Source organism: Crocodylus siamensis, chromosome 11 (assembly GCF_052110815.1).
Source record: "Crocodylus siamensis isolate JL-2025a chromosome 11, ASM5211081v1, whole genome shotgun sequence".
In the NCBI taxonomy this organism is placed as follows: domain Eukaryota; kingdom Metazoa; phylum Chordata; order Crocodylia; family Crocodylidae; genus Crocodylus; species Crocodylus siamensis.
In genome coordinates, this window is record NC_143405.1 from 40,575,789 (window position 1) to 40,596,600 (window position 20,812).

The 20,812-nt window shown below is 43.7% G+C and overlaps 1 protein-coding gene across 9 annotated transcripts in view; it reads right to left on the reverse strand.

Annotated features, from left to right (window-relative positions):
- The window catches only part of WNK2 (WNK lysine deficient protein kinase 2), a 210,457-nt gene that overhangs the window by 45,845 nt on the left and 143,800 nt on the right, over positions 1–20,812 (reverse strand). For all 9 annotated transcript variants that reach the window (XR_016438417.1, XM_090021088.1, XM_090021087.1 and 6 more), the window contains 7 exons: positions 19,316–19,481; positions 19,111–19,227; positions 16,643–16,810; positions 16,367–16,412; positions 14,815–14,931; positions 12,400–13,583; positions 7,796–7,868 (listed from right to left, as the gene is read on the reverse strand). Coding sequence is in view for 8 of the 9 variants with exons in the window: in XM_090021088.1 (XP_089877214.1) it covers positions 7,796–7,868; positions 12,400–13,583; positions 14,815–14,931; positions 16,367–16,412; positions 16,643–16,810; positions 19,111–19,227; positions 19,316–19,481 (1,871 nt within the window). In the remaining variant the exon portion in view is untranslated. The remainder of the gene's footprint in view (positions 1–7,795; positions 7,869–12,399; positions 13,584–14,814; positions 14,932–16,366; positions 16,413–16,642; positions 16,811–19,110; positions 19,228–19,315; positions 19,482–20,812) is intronic.

A 20,812-nucleotide genomic window follows, 5' to 3' on the forward strand; every position in this document is an offset into this window, starting at 1 on the left:
ATGTGTCAGAGTGGATTCTATAGTAGGTAATTAGAAAGTTGCGTCCACTGTGGGGATCAAGGCATATCAGTCAAACAGTGATTGCGGTTATCCTCCAGATTTAGCATCTGACTTCAGTATGATGTCAGATGGCTGTTATATGGTTCAGCCATGCAAACATAACCCAAGAAGTGTTACAATCCAATGGTCCATGTAGACAAGCATCCTGTCGCTGATAAAAACAAACAGTAGATGCTTTAGAAGGAGAATAATCCACCGTCATACCCTTCCTGGTATCAGCTACCATTGGTTTAGGAATGTCAGTGGATACAACCCCTGACTATTCTATTTAATAGCTATCCAATTGTTTTTTTGAACAGTTTTAAGCCATACAGACTGTGGAAGCTGAAAAGTTCCTGGAGTCTTCAGTCTACTTCAATAAAGTGCACCTTGATGTTCGGAGAGAGGCTCACCTGACATCAGGAAAAAAGTGGAAATGCATTGTAAGAGACACTTAATCCATTCTCTGTGATGAGACAGCTTGGCCTTCCAAAGGCCAAGCTTTCAATAGCTATAAAAGGTGTGTGGAGGCAGCCGAATAGGGGTTGGTCCTCCTAGGGTATAGCAAAACTCTTTACATGTTCAAAGTATGAGGTACTGAGCTGCTTTGAGAAAACAACTAACAAAAGAACTCTTCTGGGTAAGCTCATGCTCCAGTCCTCACACTACGTTGTACCTTGATAAAGATAGTTTCATAGTTTCTAGGGTCGGAAGGGACCTGAGTAGATCATCTAGTCCGACCCCCTGCCACGGCAGGAAAGAATACTGGGGTCAAACAACCCCAGCAAGATGTGCATCTAACCTCCTCTTAAATACCCCCAGGGTAGAAGCCTGCACCACTTCTCTTGGAAGCTGGTTCCAGACCCTAGCCGCCCTGACCGTGAAGTAGCGCCTCCTGATATCTAACCTAAACCTAACCTCTGCCAGCTTGTGACCATTATTCCTGGTCACTCCTGGCAGTGCTCGGGGGAACAGTGACTCCCCCAATGCCTGCTGATCCCCCCTGACTAGTTCATAACAGGCCACTAGATTCCCCCCTCAGCCTTCTCTTTTGGAGGCTGAACAGGTTCAGGTCCGTAGCCTCTCCTCGTAGGGCCTGCCCTGCTGCCCCCCGATCATGCGAGTGGCCTTCCTCTGGACCCTCTCCATGCTGTCGACATCTCTCTTGAAGCGTGGTGCCCAGAACTGGATGCAATACTCCAGCTGTGGCCTGACCAGTGTCGCATAGAGGGGGAGGATTACCTCTTTGGACCTGCTCGAGATGCATCTGTGGATGCATGCCAAGGTGCGGTTGGCCTTCCTAACTGCCTCTCCACGTTCATCTTGGAGTCAATGATGACCCCCAGATCCTTTTCCACCTCCGTGCTGACAAGAGGGGAGTTCCCTAACCTGTAGGTATGGTGCCGGTTGTTCCTCCCGAGGTGCATCACCTTGCACTTGTCTGTGTTGAAACCCATCCTATTCTCATCCGCCCACCCTTGTAACCTGTCTAGGTCTGATTGTAGCCTGTTGCATCCTTCCAGTGTGCCCATGTCCCCCCACATCTTAGTGTCATCAGCAAATTTGAACAGGGTGCTTTTTACCCCCTCGTCCAAATTGCTGATGAAGATGTTGAACAGTGCGGGCCCGAGGACCCCACTGCCCACGTCCTTCCAGGTTGAGAAGGACCCATCCACCACCACCCTCTGGGTGCGGCCCTCCAGCCAGTTGGCAACCCATTTGATTGTGTGGGTGTCTACACCACAGCCCCCCAGTTTCTTAATGAGAATGGGGTGAGAGACAGTGTCAAAAGACTTCCGGAAGTCCAGGAAGACTATGTCCACTGCTACCCCTGCGTCTAATGATCTGGTGATCTGATCGTAAAAGGCCACCAGGTTGGTCTGACAGGACCTGCCACTGATGAACCCATGTTGGTTGCCCCTAAGCATGCAGTCCCCTGCTGGCCCCTCCTGGATGTGTGCCAGCATAATTTTCTCGAACAGCTTGCCTAGGATCGAGGTAAGACTAACCGGCCTATAGTTTCCCAGGTCCTCCTTCCTCCCTTTTTTGAAGATGGGGACCACGTTGGTCCTCTTCCAGTCCTCCAGTACCTCACCAGAGCACCACAAGTGCTCGTAAAGTCGTGCCAGGGGACTTGCAATGACCTCGGCCAGTTTCTTTAGAACTCTAGGGTGGAGATCATCCGGACCGGCTGACTTGAATACGTCCAACCCCTCCAGAAGCTCCCCAACTAAATCCTCGCTAACCTGTGGCCCAAGTATGCCTCCCCCAGGGCCCGAGGGGAGCCCAGCAGGGAGGTGGCTGTTCTGGTCCCTACTTAGGAAGACAGAGGCAAAGAAATCGTTAAACATGATAGCTTTGCCGTCTGGTGTGATGACCGAGTTTCCCATCGCATCCTGCAAGGGCCCCACGTTACCCGGGACCTTCTTTTTACCCCTTATGTATTTAAAAAAGGACTTCTTATTGTCCTTAATCTGGGAAGCTAGTCCCAGTTCCATCTCTGCCTTGGCCTTCCTAACTACCCCCCTACATCCCCGAGCAACTACAGAATAGTTCTCCCTGGTAATGACCCCTTCTTTCCATTGGGTATAAGCCTCCTTTTTAGCAAGGAGACATTCCCAGATGCTTTTGGTGAGCCATGGAGGCTTGTGTGCTCTCCTCCTCCCTTTGATCCTCGTTGGGATTACCTTCCTTTGGACTTGGAGGACCGTCTCCTTAAGGAGCGACCACTCTCCTTGGACACCTGGCTCCCCTCCCCTCCGGGACCTCAGCGCTTCTCCAACTATCCTCCTTAGCTCGTTGACGTCTGCCCTCCTAAAATCTAGGGCCACTGCCTTACTGCATGCCTTTGCCACCTTGCGCTGGATGGTGAATTCCAGCAGGCGATGATCGCTGTCGCCCAGGTGGTCGAGCACCCACAGCCCCCTCACCAGGTCATCACCCGTGGCCAGCACTAGGTCCAACAAGGCGTCTCCCCTGGTGGGGCTGTGCACCTCCTGCTTAAAGAAGTTCAGATATGAAGACCTAGGGTGCATACACATGTACTAAGTTTCTGATAGTTAAGTCGACTTAACTCGACTTAAATGCCAGAGCATACACATACATGTAGAGCAGAGTAGACTTAAATGTGGTACAAGATAATATACTTCTAGGGTGTATTATTTTGAGTTGCATTAGTGTCAACTCTTAAGTCAACTTAAAGTACATGTGTATGCTAAGTTAACTTAACTTGTTCCAGCACTCCCATGCCCCATGAACCCCTGGGGCAGTCACTTCCTTATTCCACTACCTGCACCATCTGAAACTACATGCCTGTGGTGTGCTCAGGCTCCTAAAGGCACACACAGGCATCAAGGCCAGCTGCTGCCAGTCCCAGGTAAGTCAGTCCCTGTCTTGAGTAAGTGGCAGCAAGTGATGAGGGGTGAAAGGGAGGAACTCGAGGCTTCTGGAGTTTTTGGGGCTGGACCCCTGTGGACACCTAATGCCTGGCCAGGGGTAGACCTCTGAGGCCCATCTGCTACTAATTTCATGTTCCTTTCCAACAGGTCTACCATGTTGGGATGGCCTCACAGGGCTCCAGTGCTATCACCTGCTCTGATGCCTCAGCTTCTTGTAAAGATCCTTCCAGTCCAACCCACCAGCACCTGAACTGGGAGAGCAAGGAGGTGTTCCCCTGTGAAAAGTAGGTCTTCCTAGAGGACAGCTTCTTGCTTGCATACATCTCCTGTATATTAGGCAGGTTGGGAGACTGTCCAAGCAACGTCTTGCATTTTTCTGACAGTCAAATTCTCAGCCAGTGAGAATCTGTCAAGATGGTCACTGCTTTGTACCATCTCATCCTGGGACTTAGCTTGGGAATTAAAGTAAATGTTCTCAAGGCTGCCTTTTTACAACTGGAAGAGAAATACAAAGGGAGTAAATGTCTGGATATTGCGTGTCCTCCTTGGTAAACAAATCTAATATAGGCATGCCATCCCCCCTTTCATCGAACACTGGCTTTAGGACCAACATCTGCAGCATGTACAGCTGGTTATCACATCTGCTAGGCAACTGACCTGTAACAGGTTCAGTTCAATGAGCTTATCTCAGAGTGACGGCACCAAATCCATATCCTGATGGCTTCCTGGTAGGGAAAGGATGACTGAGCAACTCTTTGCTTGCACCGTCCAACAAATTTGCACTGTGAAGTTCTTTGAAGCAGACATGAAACACTATACAGGCCAGCCTCATGGCCTTAACTCCAGGATAGTCTCAGGAAGTTTTAGGTCATTTTAAAACCATATTCCTGGTGTCGTCAGATGTTTCAAGTACACAGCCCTGCCTGTCCCTCTGCATCTAGGATACACCTCACCTTTAGGAGGTGGCAGAGTAGAGAACAATACTTGTTCAGACATCAACAGTTCTAGCTATCACGTGGTTTTTTTGGGGGTGGGATATGAGACAAGACTGTGGCTCTCTTGATATTCTTGCTCATGTGATGAAGCTTGGATGAGCAGAATACAGATCTTAACCATGGCTACAAGGGCCTGAAATGAAGTCTCATACATATATTTCAGTACATAGCCTAAATATTGAAACATGCAAGAGACTGGAATCTGTTCTTTGGCAGGTATATTTTCACCAACTCTGAGTCAATCAAAGCTCCTGTAGATTCTGCTGTGAAAGATTATTTCTCTTAGCTTACAAATCCTGGCTGTTGTTGTCTCCTAGTAACTTAGGTAGGGGGGGAGGGGAATATAGATCCCCTGATTCTTTAAATATGCAGTCATTACTGCCAGATGGCAGTCTGACAGGCAGAACCCTGTAATCTGTAATGCTTGATCTCACTGTCCATTTTATGTACTTGTTTTAGGCCAAGTGCATGCTGCATGCTAAGAACCATTATCAAGAGTCAAATGCTTGGAGAGAAAGAATGATGTAGGTTAGCATTACTATACCATATATGGTGTGGAAACTCAATAAATATGTATGTCACAGGTCTAGGATAGGACAAAACTTTCTCTCCCCTTCAGAATGGGAAACATACTACAAAACTTTGATGGAACTACTCCAATAACACAAGTGAACTAAGGAAGCAACTTTCGCTCACAACAGGTTCCTGTAAGAAAGAAAAACATGGAAAGATTGGCAGGGAGTTAAACACGGAACTGGAATGGGTAGTCATTGACTATAAACTCTGTCCATGAGACTCTTTACCTGGTGCAATGAAGCTAGACTACTTCTCACTCGCTAGACTGGATCTGATATGGCTCCTGAGAAGTCCATCAAAAGCATCATAGGAGAGAGGTGCACAGGTGGGTGGGGAGGGAAGAGGAAGAAGGCTAGTATCCACAGCTGTACCTTGATGATTTTTGATATGGCACTTGGATTGCCTTGGGTGGTAGGACAGCATCTGCTGTCTGAACTGGGGTTGCTGAAAGTCAGTTTGTGGTATGCAGTCCAAATGCCCAAAGAGCATCAGGGTTAGACTTTTGCACAGCCCTGACTAAGTTCACTAAGTGGTCCTGTGACACCAAACAACAAAGCCTCAAATCATGGCCTGTATCTCCCTCAGGCAGCACAGCGCCTAAGCCACAATGCTCTACACATTGTCACCACAGTGGTCACAGATCATTACTGACTAACCACTGTCCATCTTTAACTATGTCCTTGAACTCCTCCCTACTGTCATGTGAGGGAAGGTATAACCACATCCTCAATTAAAATGCATACCTGACCATTAAGTTTGACAATTAATCAACTCCAGCCATAAGGGTACGGAGATGTACAACTTTCATCCAATTACTTTAAATTTTTGGGGTTCCTTGTCTTACTCTACTTCGATTTTTCCTTTGCAGCTGGCATGAAGCTAAAACATTGGAAGGATGTCATACTGCTTTTATGCCCATTTTGCAGTGGGTGTTTGTTTTAGCAACAATATAATCGTTATTGTAGCTGACACTTCCCACAATGCTTCAAGCCGAGTTGAGCTGTCCATTATTTATAGTAAAATTGATCTTGCCTAGAGCAGAAGTGGACTCTCCTGTGACCAGCACCTCTATCTGCACTTCATGTTGCACCAGGTACCAAAGATCTCCATTTCCACTGGACAATGAAGATAAAAGTTTTCTTGGTGGTAACAGACAGGGTGCTGTTGTTGCTTTGCTTCTGGACCTGCTCTTCCTGGTATTCTGGTGTAGGTGGTCAAGCCTGAAATGCTGATGATGGGAGATATTTTTTTTTTCTGTCCCTCATGTGCTCTAGAAACCTGCTTCTCATGGGACAGTGAACCTCAGTATCCCCAAAAAGGCACAGTAGCATACCACAGGAATGCAGGTGGCTTGTTTAGGTGCTGTCAGACACTCCATTCCTGATAACATGACATCAGCAGCTTAGTCCTGTAATGATCATCCCTGACAGAGGGGAAGGGGTTGTTTGCTCAGAGAGAGAGTATAAATGATGGAGAAGGAACAAACTTCCTCCAAGTGCAGTACTCCCATACGGTACATTCAAAACTGAGGTCTGCACTGGTATGTTGACACCAATGACTCCATCTCCTCCAGAGATGCCAACTTTACATTAAACTCAGAGGTGTGACAAGAGAGACTGAGTTTGAACTGAAGGGCACTGCACTTCAAAGACTCCATATTTGTGACTTCCCTCAACAGAAAATATATCTGCATGGCCCACCACAGGATACAAAGGGTATACAGGACCCACAAGTTTCATGTTAGTAATGTTAAACATTTTTCAGGTGTGGTGTGTGGGGCATGTGTTTAATTGTCAGCCCTAAATCCAAACAGGACAATACAGATACTAGCAGTCACACATGGCCAGAGGGCCTGAAAAGCTGAATGTGTAGGAAGTTTCAGTAAGAATTTACTAGGTCAGACACTGAGCGGGTTCAGTTTTGCCTCTTCCCTGTGGTAAGAGAGAAGCAAGGACAGATGGCAAGCATCCTGCCTTTTATGCACCCATAGAGGAGCATAGGGCACATGTGTGGACCAGACAGACGTGGCTATTAAAAGACCCTCTGGTCTCACAGACATGAGATGCATATGCTTTTACTGAAGGATCCACACTGACACATACTAGAAGAAGAAATACACATTATCCTAATGCACCAACAGCAGCAGGAAATTCGGAATTGTAATAAAAAAAAGATCATCCTTAAAACAAATGATGACTTACTGGACAAATAAAACAGATCAGTTGCTCATTCTAACCCACTTATAATCTGGCTCAAGCAGTACAATTGTGAAAAGTAAAATAGAGTCTGTACAATGCTTAGGGCAGGTATACTCTGTTCCACCTGACAGTCCCCTGGTGTTTGCCTGGCACACCAACCCTTCCTTACAGAGCTCATTCAAAATCCTGGAACATTTATAAACTCCATTCATTGCAATAAGCGCTCTGGATGGTGTTGTGCTCAGCCCTTGAACTGCAAAGCCTCCTAACAATACAGAAAGAAGTACAGCATCTCATATAAATGCCTCTGAACTTAAGGTCTCAGAAACAGCTGCATTGCTTATTTATGGCATCATTTTCAATGATCTAAGAGGCTGTTTCCTACTTGGCAAGTCTAATAATGAAACTGGCTTTGCTGCCATTTTTGTGTGTTTTATGGTAATACCTACAGGAACAAGTCCAGTTGTCCAAGGACCCATTATGTTGGTCCTATTTTAAAAGCTTTCCAAAGTGAGCAAACAAGCCCACAGAATAGTAGAGAAATGCCTTTAAAAGTTAACTATTTGAAATAGATGCAAGTGGTAATTACCTTTTTTGCATGGAGACCCACCTCTTACTTCTGAGGAACTGACACCAATGCTGGTTGTTTCAGATCTTTCCAGCTTCAAGTAAAAGGAAACAAAATATAAAAAGTGAAGTTAATTTTTCATGCACATTCACATACACCAGGGAAGTCAAAATATGCTCTTCTTGCTTCCCCCACCCCTATATTTAAAGTGCATTCTAGTCTAAGGTTGCTTCACAAAAATAAGTATGTGAAATCTGCTAGTGAAGTTCACCTCCCATCTCCTTCTTCAGCCTCTCTACCTTCTCTTTTTTCTGGGAGGATGAACAAGAAGGAATGTTTTGTGGGCAAGACCAAGGAACAAATTAAAATGGAAGATTAATATATCAATTCAAGATGAATTTGTTAAAAACATATTTAAAAATGACTAAGCTTACATTTTTTTAAACAAATCACACCTCAATATACATGACATTTCTTTGAAAATTTATAGCTTATTACAATACAAATATTTTGTGAATTTGCTTTATTATTTGGCAAACAGTCTAACTGGATGCATTGCTAATACTGTACAATTCCTTTCATAGAGAATAGTGTAATATTCCTAATCAGAGAAAGAGGTGTAAAATGATTTAGAAACTCACATAGTAATACACCTTTCTTTTCTGGTACCATTTTGCTTTTTCTCCCCCTCCCCCCTATACTGTGCATCATTTATTCAATTAAAGAGACATGTGGGCAGCTTTTAGTTTGACTAGTTCTAGAGTACTACTTTACTACCAGGATAAACAACCCTCATCTAGCAAGAAGTATGCGGAATTTTTAATGTTCCTATAGCATTTATGACCTTTTCACATCTGGAAGACTGACCCTTGACTAGCACAGTGATCCTAGTTGGGAAACAGAGTCATTAATGATACAAACCATCCACTGGATGATCAATTTCTTGTGGCATCTAAGCTTTCCTTATAGATTTCCCAGTACAGTGATGACTTGGTCCTCTCTGCTGAATTCAGAGGCCAAGACAAGATTACAAATGGAGACTGGGACAAGCTAAGCTAAAGAGTATCTAGCACTACCTGCAATGTTTTAAGCTAAGTGCTCACAGTAGGTTTAATTCAGATTTATTTAAATTAAGACTAAATTCATTAAAATGAATTAAGATTTATTTAAATTAAAATAAAAGATGCTTGGCCCAATGCCACCATTTTGAAAAAAAGCTGTGAGGTTCCTACAGAAGTATCCAAGCTTGTATTCTTTACAATGGAAGCACGTGCAGATATAACAGTGACATTTTAACTAAGGCTGTACGAAGCTTTGGTAACTGATTTGATTGGAAGGAGATTCAGCGGCCAAATTTCTGAATCTGAATCAAATTGGGACACTCATTAAAAGGTCTGAACCAAATCAGAAGCTTCCAAATTGATTCAGAGAGATTTGGCACCAACTCGGAAATTCGACCATAGAATAAACAGGCAGCAGTTCTCGACCACGCTGGACACAGCTGCCTCCAGCTGGTAAGTCTGTTGTGGTGGGTAGAGGGGGAAGGGAAGAGCATGGTGGGAGGGGCAGATTAAACACCCCCACAGTGAGGAAGGGATTGAGGCTGGGACAAGCCTCCTAACCAGAGCTGGGAGGCTGTGGGACTTGGGGAAGGGGGCTCCCACCACTGTGTCCAGGAGGATATGGGAGCAGGCGGCTGTCCCTGGATCTGCACGGGGCCGGCTGGGACAGGCTGCATGCTGGCGGGCTGAGCTCCACGGGGTGGGTGGAGCCAGAGCACAGCTGTGCTCTGGGCTGCTAGCCCCAGCTGCAGCCTGGAGTGCAGCCCTGGCTCAGCCTGCCCCACAGACTGCAGTGGAGTGGGGGTTATGCAGGGGCTGCAGCAACCCTAAAATTCCCCATAGTCCCTGCCGCAGGCCTGTGCCAATCCGGATGCATGTGCCTGCCCCCATTCCCTCCTGTTGCCTGCACAGCCGGGGCGAAGCTGTGGCTCATCCAGGAGGCGTGGGCAGGCTGAAGTGGCTTCCACCACTGCGTACCACTTGTCTAAGGCAGCACAGCAGCACCATCCTGCAACTCCCACCCCAGCTCGGCAAGTGGCGGGGGGGCATAGCCCCCACTCCCAGCACTTTCCTGGACTGGCAGCACGCAGCAATGCATAGTGGCAGAAGCCCCCCTCCCCAAGTCCTGTGCTGCTGCCACCCTGGCTGGGAAGCTAGTCTCAGCCCCAATCCCTCCCTCGTTGTAGGGGCAATGATCTGCCCCGCCCTACATACTCCTTCCCTCTCCCCTCCGCCCACCACAGCAGACTTACCAGCTGGAGCCAGCTGTGTCCAGCATGGTCAAGGACTGCTGCTTATTTAGTCTATGGCTGAATCTGAATCTCCGCCGAATCCTTGAATCCAAATCTGAAATTGGCTAAATTGAAAAATCGGGACAGTGACTCAAATCACCAAATCACTGTCCCTCTGAATTGGCATCAAATACTTGCCACTTCACACAGGCCTAATTTTAACCACCAATGCCTACTCCCTAGCAGTCATGCTCTTTCTTTCCTTTTAAAATAGTTAAAAGTTATGTCTGCCCATAGCCAAAAGCTGTCAAATTTCCCAGTTTTTAAAAGAGCCTTGTCAATTTTCTAGGCTTAAGGTGCTCTGAGAAACAAGGTAATGAGCCTCAGCGAAGTCCAAAAAATTTAGCACAGACTGTTTCTATAGTTACTGAGGATTGTTTATAATGAATTTAGGTAAATGTATTGCTTTTTTTTTTTCTTTCAGTTCCCAGTTCCTATTCTTATTTATAAGGCAACACACATATACCATGTTTTAGACCTGTACAGTAATTTGTTACATAGCAAACTAAATTACATGGGATGTGTTTTAGTTTGCTACGTAAAGAAGTCATTTACATTGAAGTATGCTGCCGAACATGTACACTGTTATGCAATTTAATCGTAACATGCCGCTGAACACATACGCTGGTATGCAATTAAATAATTAAGGGCAGTTAAACCACTAAAAGGGGCAATTTTATCATGAGTACAGGGGCCCTCTCATTCTATGACAACAAGTCACAAGGTCAGACTTTAGACAAAATATGTATTGATATTCCTAAGGCTGTGTTTACACATGGACAATTTTATCTAGCCTTTTCAGGGGTAAGAAGTTTTGATTCTATTAAAGTAGTCAGCCAAAGGATAACTAAAAATCCTGTATTTAAAGAGATACTTTTGCAGGGAATAATTAATCACAAATGGTTTGTGGGTTTTAGCTAATCTTAAGTATTATTTATAGACACCATAACGGATTCTTTCTGAACATTGTGAGCCTTGCAGAAGGAATGGGGGTGGAGGGTGTCTTTTCTTCCCTGCTCTCAGATATTGTTCTTTCTGAATATTGTTCAGAATATTGTTCATAATTCATTCATTCATTTAGAATTAATTGTCCTCCATCCCCTTTTTATCCCTCATTTGTGGCAAAGGTTGAGAATAGTAGTGTAGTCATAAAAGTGCATCAGAGATGGGTGAACTGGAACTGAGCAGCTATCTGTTACTTACCCAGAAGCAGGATGTATGCTATGCATGTAACCGCTTAGTACTCATTATCATGCTGCTAGCAGTTGTATAAGTCTTTATTTGCCTTTCGTTATGTCTCTGTGACTAATTTTGTAATATCTCACAGACCGCAGCGTACAAAGGCCCTATCAGGAGAAGGCGGCAAGATGGTGCACAGGGTGCTGGAAGCTCAGGCGTGCTTGGGGAAGCTTGGGCTTGGTGGGCTTCCAGTGCCCCATGCACCATCCTCACCGCCTTGTCTGGTTGCCAGCACACTCAGCTGCCCTTCTGCGGTAGCTAGCCCATTCCTGGGAGGTCCCAGTTGGCAGGGTCTGTGCACAGGGCACTGGAAACCCACCAAGCCAGAGCTCCCTTAAGCATGCCTGGGCTTCCTGCACCCTGTGCACTGTTGGATCCAACGGGTACTATCTGCGACCTGAGGCTCCATCCACACAGCTACCATCCTACCTGAGCAGCCCTGGGGGGCACCGCCACCACAGGGGAAAGCACCAGGCCCCCCTGCAGCTCAGGGTCTGCGTGACCCAGTGGCAGGTCACGCAGGCAGGCTCTACTGGGGGGGATGAGGGGGTGGAAAAGTCAGGAGAAGCAAGGGACCTGATATATTTTTTCCACCCTCCACCCCACCCACACACCTCCCAGAGACTGCCTGCATCTCCCACAGCTGCACTCTGTTTCAGTAAGCATTGCGATTGGCTGCCGAGACAACCAAAGTACTCTGGATGGACAAAATAAGCCTGTTATTATTATAGATTGTTTAACTACCAAAAACGTATCACATTTTTCAGCCTGCCTCCTACAGAAACAGGACTGAAATGAAAGACACCAAATCAAGAACTTATACCAATTTCTGAACCCACAAAAAGCAAAATTTAGCTTTCATAAATGAATGGCTAGCAACAAAACAGAGCCAAAATACATTTGACAATCTTAAAAATATAAGAAATGTTTTCTGAAGGAAATCACTAAACAGAAAGTACAGACAAAAAAGTAACATGCTTTGACAACAAATGGTTTAGAAGTGCTCATAGACAGACGTATTTGTATAGCTTACCATTGTCTCTTTGACTTGGTCTGCAGCACTTGTTAGTGTGGCTGAAGTTTCTGTGTCTGCTGGATTTACGGGTATACAAGGTACAGTCGTACAACTAGCCAATACAGGGTACAGTGGTATTTCAGCAGGGACAACTGACACGAATTGGTCTTCAGCAGTATTAGCTTGCTGGTAGGTGTCTGAAACATTATAACCTGGTTCTCTTAAATCTAGTATGAGAGTGGGAATCTGGTCTTCAGTAAAAGGTGGTAGGTTAAATTCACTGTCAGCTTGTTCTAATGGTACAGAACAGTCTGGTGTCCCTGCTGATGCAGAAGTTGGAACATACTCTTGGTAAAGTAAATTACGTAATTTCTCATCCAAACTTTTTATTGTGTTGTCAACAAAATCAACCCTGGGTGGCCCCTCTCCATCCGACTCTACTGTACAGGGTTGCTGCAGCAAGCTGATGCCAACCCCAGTGCAGGCGACTGGCTGGGATTGTGTCAGCATTACATGTTGCTGGGACATGGCTCCTGAGACTTGGGTCGGACTCTGAAGCTGAGATCCTGTCAGATTTAGAGAATCAGAAACAATAGCGACTGGGAGCATCTGGCTCACAAAGGAATGCTGCATCACACTGGGCTGACTGGCCTCTGACAAATGGGGGATTTGTGGTGCAGGCTGACTTTCTAAAATTCCCACATCAGAGAGAACAGGAAGTGGAAAGAGTTCTGCCGCCTGGGCAGGGACTGTCTGAGACGATTTGGGTGGCCCAACAGTGCAACATGAAATCTCCACTTCAGGAATACAAGTGTCTTCATCTTTCAGCTGTAGTGTTTGTTGGGAGGATAATGGAACAAGCTGAATGTCAGCAGGCTCTTCTAGTGAAGCTGCCGTGTGGGCAGGAGTATTGGGCTGACTCTGTATCGTTGGCTGTAGTGAAGGATATTCTTGTTGACCTGTATTAGCAGCAACCTGCTCTAACACATATGGCACAGTCCCTGGTAATGTTGCAGCTGAAATTTCTGCCTGGGTCTGTAAAGCTGCTGAAGACACCGCAGTAGGAACCTGCGCCAAAGAAACAGGTGTTGTACTGGGACTGTCGCACAGACTTGTTTGATGAGAAAGCTGCTGATAAGCTACAGTACTTGATTTATCTGTCACTGTAGAGTTCACTGGGTGATCGTCAGCCTGTTCTGCATCTGTAAGGAAGTAAAACCAGCAATTTAACCTTATATAGACAATATTGTGAATGTGCTGCATAGGAGTTACTGCAAAACACTCTTAGGGTTAATTACAGCAGCTAAATTACTCAACATTTTCTATCAAAATGACAACTAATCCAATATTTTAATAATAAACTCAAACTGCACACTAAACAAAAACAGTTTTGCAAAAGGATGAGTCCTCTGAAAACATCTGACTAGAACTTCAACTTAGTCTTAACCAGAGTTTAAATACTGGGACTTTTCTGTATAGTATAAGAATGCTTATATTTTGGTTTATGTTCAAGAAAAATACATAAGCCTATAAAAAGTCTTTCAAAAGGATGTAATGGATATCTAGATCCATTTTAAATGGAAACTGTTTTGTACTTCATAGACCATTAACAGTAATAATAGACAGCTTATAAACTACATTTCAGCAGTCTTAAAGTGAGATTAACAACAAGGTACACGTCCTATATGGCTCCTTAGACTGCATTAGGGAATTCAGATAAACTTTGTGCTTTTAAAACAAAGTATTTAAAATCTGAATTGCATAAATGTGCACATCTTGGTGCAAAGTTCTTAACCCCAAAGGATGTTAGTAACTTTTCATTCCTACCCAAAATCCAAAAGTCGTTTTACAGTTGAACAAGAGAGGTAAATGCACTCCTCAGCCAAGCAGACATACCCTGCAGTGCTCCCCCACTCCCCCTTTCCTAGCTCCCCTGGTGGTAGCTTTCTGGGATAGTGATGGTGATGAAGATCAAACCTTAGAGAAACATCAATTTTTTGCAGATTTACTATATTTCACTGATTTAGAAGAAATGATTTTAGAAGAAATGTATTGCTGTCATTTGTCTGACCCAGTTATCAAGTAGAACACAGAAGCCTTAGTTAACAACTGAAAAATCAAACTACAGTATTTCCATTTTGAAACTAATGCATCCAATTACCATAAATTGGACTGGTGGATCACAGCAGCTTGTGGTGCAAGGAAGTCAGAGGAGTACCAACCACTGCTCGCAACTTTGACATCTTTTACTGGCCAGCATGCAGAATAACATTAATAGAAGATATACTTTACCCTCTTCCTACCAATATTCCAGCTAATATAAAATAACAACAATAAAAGCAGGAGAGAGGAAACAACAGTCTTTGGGAAAACAAGGCAGACTGAGATCTTGCATACCCTGGAGAAATAGAAGCTTTTAAAATTTGTAATTACCTGGACCTTCAGGCTGTTGTGTGCTCTGAGGAACAGGCGGAGAGAACTCTGGTCCTTCAGCAGTGGGATTTTCCACAACCGGGCATATAATAAACCATCTTTTCCCAGTGTGTAAAACTAGTCACGAAGAGAAAAATAAAGGATAAACATTGATGTGTAGAATCAGAAAGTTCATTCACTTTCACCTATCTAAACTACATGTCAAAAGCTACTCAATCTCCCATGTTCTAAGGGAAAAATTGGGTTTCTACCAGAGTAATGAAGATTGTTGAGGGTCTCTGTAGCCAGCCCTATGAGGAGAGGCTGAGGGACCTGAATCTCTTCAGTCTCCGCAAGAGCAGACTGAGGGGGGATCTTGTGCCTGCCTACAACCTTATCAGGGGCCAGCAGCAGGGACTCAGGGAAAGTCTGTTCACCAGGGCCCTTCTTGGAGTCACCAGGAACAATGGCCACAAGCTGTTTAGGTTGGATATTAGGAAGAACTACTTCACTGTAAAGGTGGCCAGAGCCTGGCATAGGCTTCCCAGAGAGGTGGTGCTCTCACCTTCCCTGGAAATCTTCAAGAGGAGACTGGATAGGCACCTGGCTGGGGTCTTATGACCTCTGCCACACCCAGTGCTCCTTCCTGCCCATGGCAGGGGGTCGGACTCGATGATCTGTCCAGGTCCCCTCCCACTCATTGATTCTATGATCAAAAATAATGGCTTCTGTTGGACTCAGCATTTTCTTTCATATTTTACACACAAACCACCCCCCCCACAAACCATGACATTTTGTTAACTACTTACAAACTGAGATCCAAAAGTGACATTTTAAAACTGACTAGCAAATATTCAATATCTAAGCACAAAACCTACTTTTAGGAGGGACACCATTTTCCTGCACTTGCCAAAGCAATGCTATTAATTCCCAGACATGTATAACCCTCCCCACACCTTCAGTTCAGAGAACAGAAAGGCACACAACACATGGTGACATGACGTTTGGAAGAAAGCTTCCTTTCATAGAGGCTCTTTGCAATAGCAGAGTGAGTGAAAGCCAATGCTGACATTTTCTTTCTGTGAAAGTGATGAAATACATACGTATGCAGAAGGACGGGGCTTTCCATTGCTAATGGAGAGATGGCCAAAACCTATACGTTGACAAATTCAGTTCAGATTTGCCACCATCAAGACTGGCAAATCCAATCTCTCAATTCCCCCTGGCAAATATATTTATTAGGTGGAACAGAGTACACTATATGAAAGCTGCGGCTATTCCTTCTCAATCACCACTCCTATGGGGGGGCTGGGAGCAGGCACCATTGGTCAGTCAGTGAAATTCACACCTCTCCTGGGTGCCCATATATTGGCTTCACCTAGCAGTTTGGAACTTAAAGGCTGTTGATGGAAACCATGGCTTCTATTAACACCTACATTTTCTAGGCACATTCCCAATCACCTGTAATTGGTGCATGTTTTCTTGAGACTATTAAATTTCTGGACTGTCTGATATTATACAAGTCTCTGTCTTAACGGTTCAAGATGAAATTTGTACTTAAAGGCACTTTTACCATTCTGTTGATACATAGGTGTCTTCACTTGATATTGCCGTTTTTCCTATTAAAAAAAGAATGAATAAACTGGTCATAGACATGGATTAATGCAGGAACTTTTTTCTAAGGATACATTGTGTTACACATGTTAACCAAATAAAAGCAAAATGATCTTTTCAATTAAGACCCCTTTTACAGAAAAAAGTGTATAAACCTAATTCAAAAGATCATAATTAGATGTTAAAAAAAATTGGATTCAACAACTAGAAATTGTTTAAGGAACACTGTTTACACCTCATCCATTTCCAGTCTGTATGCATCCTGCTGGGGACTTGTTCCCTGATCAGAACTTCGTTCTCCTTCTGTATCTTCACTAAGCATATCTTCTGCTTTATCAATGATATCTTTCATCTGTTCAATGAATGTTTCTTTTTCAGTCTGCAAAATGAATTCATTCTCTACCTGTAAGAACACATTAAAGATAAAGGCTGTAATGACAATGTATTTGTTAATATTCTTTCTATGGTCTCAGCTAACTGAAAGTTTATACCTGTTGACAAACATCATGCACCATTTATCATGGTAACTAGAATATAAAAAGAGGACATTCTTATCTGGTTTCTGGTCAACAAGAATTCATTCCATCACAAAAAATGAGCAGTTTTATAAGCCTAGAAGCCTTGATTCAAAGTCTTCTAGCTTCTCATCCCATAATAAGAGACCCTTTACTGAAACGCAGACAAAAACCTGAAACTCTTTAGCTATTAAACACAGAGCCTCACTGTTAGGATGCTTGAGCCCCACAGCTTCCACTGATTTAATCTAGAATCATGACAGCTCACAATCAGTGTGAAAAATCAAGTCCATTGCATCTACAATCCAAAATAGCATTAAATCATATCACATCATCAGTGGCATTACAGAAACAATGCTTCCCTGGCCCTCACCCTGGAAGTGGAAGGGTTGTAGCTGAATCAGCAGGAAAGAAAGTCTGTACCTTCCTCTCCTGCCCCCTCATTCCATCCCCACAGACAGGGACTTTGTGACTTGGATTTGGTTTCCATACTGTATGCCCTTCTTCCTACCTGAAGTACTATGCTATGCTGTGCTCCTTCTCATTCCCCACTTTGACATTAGGGTAAACTTAGGTTTTTGTTGCTTTTTTTGGGAGGGGGTGGGGGGGAGAAAAGGAGGGGTTGGCTTTTATGTAGGCTTCATACTAGATATTTTTATAGGACTGAGAAGGGATTTTTCCTTCCCTGGTAGACTGCTCTGGGAAGGGGAATGAGTTTTTTTGCCTTCCTCAGAGGCCTGGTGAGTAGTTTAAGCTGTAAAATTCATTTTGTGACAAACTGGCAAGTACCTAGTGTAGACAAGTGTTCAGTATCACTGAACACCTGATAAACCAGGACTCAGAGTAGGATAGAAGGCATTGCTTGCAGAAGGCAGGGAACAGGGCTGGTGCCCTTATGTGATGAGAATCTGGTGTGATCCTACAGAGGGTGGTAGGACCAAGGCAACAGTTTTGGATGTTGGTGATGACAGTATTCTTCTAGATAGAAAAGATTAAAAAATGATTCGCAGCAGACAAGTTATTGCTAGATAACTCCCAGATATGTTACTCAATACATCCGTGGCTTACTTAAATTATATTTCTGTTTTCTTACCTGCCAGCAGCATCCACAATGGTTACAATTGCTCTTTACCTTTCAACTTTTAATCAGATTTGGCAGCACACTGTTTTCTGATGCTTATGTCACCAAGCTACCTATTTGGGGTGCAATTTCATTTCAAGTATCTTTTTATCATGGCAGAAAGGAGGCAGAGAGAGAAGACATATTTGACAAGGCATTTTAGATATAATGCGAGAATTAGAACTGGCTTGGCAAAGAGATGGGACAAGCAACTGGAATGCTACTGACACTGTGCAAGGAGTATGGGAGGGAGATTTGGCCAGGGACCTTGTAGGAACAGGAAACATGGAAAGACAAATGGATGGATGGTGGGTAATTGGAGTGGTAAGCTTAATACTTGCTAAATAAGGAGACCAAGACTGTTTCGTTTTGTTTTGTTTTTTTATATGCCCAGGTGGAAAGGTGGAGAAATAGGGACCAGGATGGGCCAAGTGAGAATGGACCAGGGACAAGGAACAAGAAGTGGGGAAGACATGGCTAGAACAAAAGACAGGATAAAGGGGATGTGGTGCATATCAGCTGGGGAAGAGAAAAAAAAAAAAAAAACAGTGCTCACTTGAGCACACTATTCCAGAACCTGGAAAGAATCCCCAAATTTCTGAGTTTCATATTCCTCTGCCATGTTCAACATGTGCAAAACACCTGCAAATGTGTTCTAATGCCAATCCCCACAACATCAGTACTTTGGCATCCTTTGTCAGTTAATGTCTGCTCAAAAGGCAGAGCTCCGTCTGGTGGAACTAAATAGTTCAAGTCCACTGATGATACATGTGAGCATCAATATGATGCTATGTGATGGATATTTTTTTTTGCAGATTGCTTTTTAAAAACTTATGAAATTAGGCTCAAAATGGGACATATAAAGTTGTGAAGTCAAGCTCTTAGAACTTAAGAAACACCAGAATTAAAGTGGGTGTGGCCTTAACTTGGCCCCCAGTTCTAACATTGGAGTAGGTCACTTGGGAACCTTGATTTTATATTTGATGTGTTTTTTTGCAGTATTAACAAACCTGGGCAGCTCAACATTTTAAGAAACTTATAAAAACTTCAGCACAAATAAGTCCATACCATGTAAGTAGCAATTTCTTCTGGTGCATCACCATCTAAATCAAACTTAAAAGTCACCATTTTGTGATTGTGCGTTTCAAGCTGACATTCTACCATCTTATCCCCTGTGTTGCAAACCTATATAAAAAAAAAAAGTAACATTAGAATTATTCCTGGCATAACAAAAACAGAGGTTCAGTTTAAAACAAAAAGGTTGTACACTCACATTGAGAATGGTCAGTTTGGGTTTGCTGGACTTTTCCTGGCGTGAACGAGCACGTGTAGATTTCTTATGCTTCTTTGAAGGTTTTCCTTCTAGTTTTCCACTTCCAGTCACTCCTTCAAAGCTATCACTCATCTCTCTACCTGAAGCAATGTCAGGAATCATGCAGCTTTAAAAAAAAAAAAAAGAAGAAGAGAAAAAACCCATAGAAGATGGGGATGTGGAAAGAGAAGAGAAAGAAATACCATGACTACAAAAAAATAGCATGCCCCTTTTGTACTTGAAAACAGCATCTATGTCCCTACTTAGGCACAGGCATTGGAGTTAGGGTAATGGAATTCCAACAAGTCATTATATTCATGCATAAATGGCATGCCCTTTTTCCTTCAGGAATCCTTAAAGCTGTCTTTTGAACTGCAAGGATCTCCATTTTCCAAACTTCTATTTTCAGACCATCCACCAGGTTCTATACTCTCTGGGGGAAAGGATCCATCTAGAACTTCCACAAGAGACTGCCACCTTGTATCCATCAGGGGCAAGAGAGTGACATTATTAGCAGCAATCACCAAGATACTTGGACTGCATAGTGTTCAAACATGGGAAGGGGGTGTCATGAATGCAAATCAGCAAGCTGACTAGAGGTCCAGCTACTAACAATAAATTAACAATTCCTTTTATTTTTAGATGCAAGAGATAATATTTCATCTTACTGGCATGTGAGGTGTACTGAAATAATCAGTCTTTTAATCACTGGGAAAAATACAATAATTGTTCTGGGCGTGTTCCTTGCCTACTGCCTTGATGACATACTCTGCAATATACAATTTCTGCAGGCCATTTTACTGCAATGTACTTATTCTCCACTTTATGAAGGGGCCACACAACTCATGCTAATTTAAGTGATGTGCATCCTGAGAAGAGAAGTCTCAGGATATTCTTACAGGGTTCTGACATAGGTTGCTCTTAATGTTACTACAGCTAAGAAGGTAAATTTTATATAACATAGCAAAATAGCTAAATAATTATTCAAGACATTCACCACTAAATAGTTTGCATCCTTTCTTACAGAAGACTATACCGTAGCTTATTCACTAAGCTTGAGTGAACTCATTTTCTCTCATTTAATCACACTAAGGAATTAAAGTCTGGAAAGTGACTGTAAATTTTAAAGTGTATATTCTGTTCTGAAATTTCATAGAATATTATATTTCATGAAAAAATGGATGCGATCAGAAAAGTGTCACACCTCCCCTCCCTCTATAGGCTAGTGACTGAAAGAGTTAAGCACTCTATGGCCACGTGTAGATGAAATGACAGGCATGTGTGCACGACACTTTAAAGCGGGCTAAATGCTTTTGCAAAGTCAGCAGTGTAATGCACCTTAAATGACTTGGGGCACAGCAAAGAAACTCCTCAGAGAAGCTTTAGTTTGCTGCCCTACCAGCCGTGGAGCAAAACACCGGGCTCCGTGCACCTCAGGGGCTCTACAGGAAGTCCTGA